This window comes from Austrofundulus limnaeus, unplaced genomic scaffold (genome assembly GCF_001266775.1).
Source record: "Austrofundulus limnaeus strain Quisiro unplaced genomic scaffold, Austrofundulus_limnaeus-1.0 Scaffold422, whole genome shotgun sequence".
Taxonomy (NCBI): domain Eukaryota; kingdom Metazoa; phylum Chordata; class Actinopteri; order Cyprinodontiformes; family Rivulidae; genus Austrofundulus; species Austrofundulus limnaeus.
This window is the reverse complement of record NW_013952824.1, coordinates 49,478-52,118: the sequence shown is the minus strand read 5'-3', so window position 1 is coordinate 52,118 and position 2,641 is coordinate 49,478. Positions and strand designations below refer to the sequence as shown.

General features: G+C 47.4%; 1 protein-coding gene and 1 long non-coding RNA gene across 2 annotated transcripts in view; one reads left to right on the top strand and one right to left on the bottom strand.

The window, feature by feature from the left end:
• polr3f (polymerase (RNA) III (DNA directed) polypeptide F) overlaps window positions 1–1,126 on the top strand; it is a gene marked incomplete at its 5' end in the record, with an annotated part of 3,243 nt that extends 2,117 nt beyond the window's left edge. Inside the window, 3 exon segments of the mRNA XM_014024418.1 lie at window positions 433–540; window positions 612–803; window positions 868–1,126. Of these exon segments, the coding sequence (XP_013879872.1) occupies window positions 433–540; window positions 612–803; window positions 868–945 (378 nt within the window).
• A 101-nt stretch (window positions 1,127–1,227) lies between these two features.
• Window positions 1,228–2,641, bottom strand: part of LOC106529082 (uncharacterized) — a 3,730-nt gene continuing 2,316 nt past the window's right edge. Inside the window, exon 3 of the long non-coding RNA XR_001311583.1 lies at window positions 1,228–2,610. This is a non-coding gene — a long non-coding RNA (uncharacterized LOC106529082). The remainder of the gene's footprint in view (window positions 2,611–2,641) is intronic.

Sequence of the window (2,641 nt, the reverse complement as noted above, 5' to 3'; positions counted from 1 at the left end):
CACACACACACACACACACACAGACACACACACACACTGACACAACAACAGGGTTTCTCCTTCAGTTGATCAGTGTAATGTTGAACACTGTGACAGGGGACTGTAGGGTTCTGGATCTGCTGGTTCTGGTTCTGGTTCTGGTTCTGGTTCTGATCAGCAGGGGGTCAGCAGTTCACTCTGTTTCCTGGGTTCTGCTCTTCAGTTGTGTTGCAGCTCTGTAAACAGAACCATGATGGTGGGTCGGGTGGGAGGAGCCTAACCAGATAAATAAACATGTTCTGGGGTTAGGACGTCCAATGTCTCAGTTTCTCTGAAACACCTGCAACATACAGAGTGACCCCGGGTCCAGGTCCAGGTCCAGGTCCTCTGCAGACCTGCAGCAGGCTCAGGTGTGTGCTGGTCATGTGACCTGACTGTGTTGTGTGTTTGGAGGCGGAAGCGGCGAGGGACAGCAAGCAGAGTCCCATGGTTCAGAGGAACAGCTCGTTCGCCACCTCACACGAGGTGTGGAAGTACATCTGTGAGCTGGGCATCAGTAAGGTGACCAATCACACGCCTCCTTCAGCCGCCGAGCAGGGCGTGGGCGGAGTCTGACAGCTGCGTGTCTGCAGGTGGACCTGTCCATGGACGACATCGAGACCATCCTCAACACGCTGATCTACGACGGGAAGGTGGAGATGACGGTGATCGCAGCCAAGGAGGGGACGGTGGGCAGCGTGGACGGACAGATGAAGCTGTACCGGGGGGTCAACCCCGTCCTGCAGCCCACCGGCCTCGTCAAGACGCCCTGCGGACTCTGCCCGGTAACCACACCCACCACACGCCTGCCCTCCCCGCCCCGCCTCAGCTCACCTGTCCTCTCTGCAGGTGTTTGACGACTGCCACGAGGGCGGGGACATCTCTCCGTCCAGCTGCCTCTACATGACAGAGTGGTTGGACTTCTGATGGACGCTCGTCCTGCTTGTCTCTGTGAGGACACAGGGTCCACTGCTTCTTGTTTCCTCATAATAAAAACTGACTGTTGGCTCAGGTCAGATAATCCTAATCTGTGGTTCAGCTGAGATAAAGTTCTGTAAAACACACAGCTTCTTGTTTATTTATAATAAAACTCTTTATTTCTGTTAAATGTCTTGTTTATTTCTTAAACCTTCATCATCCAGTCCTTAGGCCAGAACCAAACAGGATCTGAGTCTGTCTCAGACCTGAACCAGGACCTGACCCGATCATCCTTCATCTGAGATTAAAAATCTGTGACAGTCGTAATCTGTAACAGTCATAATATGTAAAATTTAATCTGTAACAGTCGTAATCTGTAANACAGTCGTAATCTGTAACAGTCATAATATGTAAAATTTAATCTGTAACAGTCGTAATCTGTAATGGTTGAAATCTGTTAAAGTCATCTGTAAAAACTAATCTTTAACAATCATAATCTGTAACAGTCATAATCTGTAACAGTCATAATCTGTAACAGTCGTAATCTGTAACGGTTGTAACAGTCATACTCTGTAAAAGTCGTTATCTGTAAAAACTAATCTTAACAGTCGTAATCTGTAAAGTAGTTCTGTAAAAATTGTAATCTGTAAAGTCATTCTGTAAAAGTTGTAATCTGTAGAAGTTGTTATTTAAAAGTCGTAATCTGTAAAGTCGTTCTGTAAAAGTTGTAATCTGTAAAGTCGTTCTGTAAAAATCATAATCTGTAAGGTCATTCGGTAAAAGTCGTCATCTGTGACAGTCGTAATCTGTAACAGCCCTAATCCGTAAATCGTTATCTGTAAAAGTTGAAATCTGTTACAACCTTAATCAGTAAAAGATGCGTAATCTGTAACAGTCATAATCTGAAAAACCGTAATCTGTAAAAACTAATCTGTAACCGCCGTAATCTGTAAATTGTTCTGTAAAACTCGTAATCTCTCAAAGTCATGATCTGTAAAAGGGTTTAATCTGTAAAAGTCGTGTAATCTGTTGTTTGAGATACGTTCCTATAAAACACGCAGTCTTCTTTCTTCTGCTCTGATTGGTTAGCTCCAGTGGTCTGATCAGGCTCCGCCCAGCTTTCCACACCAGCTTTGCTCTGATTGGACACATTAGCTCCGCTGGTTTATCATCTTAATTTGGACTTTTTGTTGATCTAAAGTTCTTTGGATGTGCTCACAGTGTCAGAGGTCCAGCTGGTTCTGTGGGTTCTGGTCCTGTTCTGACAAGCAGAACTGTTTGTGTGCAGCTGGGGCTTTGTTTATTTATTCTGTCTTTGGGCCGAACATTGAATCGATGGAGCCGCTGCACTCAGTGGTCCAGGTTCTGGTCCAATCCATCAGCACTCATTAGTGGCTCCATCCGGGCCTAATGGGCCCGGTGCTGAGCGTCAGCATGGATCACATTACACAAGAGACAGGAAGCAGCAGGCAGGCCCGGCTCCATCAACTGTCCAGAACCTGTCCAGAACCTGGGCCCGGCTCCATCAACTGTCCAGAACCTGTCCAGAACCTGGGCCCGGCTCCATCAACTGTCCAGAACCTGTCCAGAACCTGGGCCCGGCTCCATCAACTGTCCAGAACCTGTCCAGAACCTGGGCCCGGCTCCATCAACTGTCCAGAACCTGTCCAGAACCTGGGCCCGGCTCCATCAACTGTCCAGAACC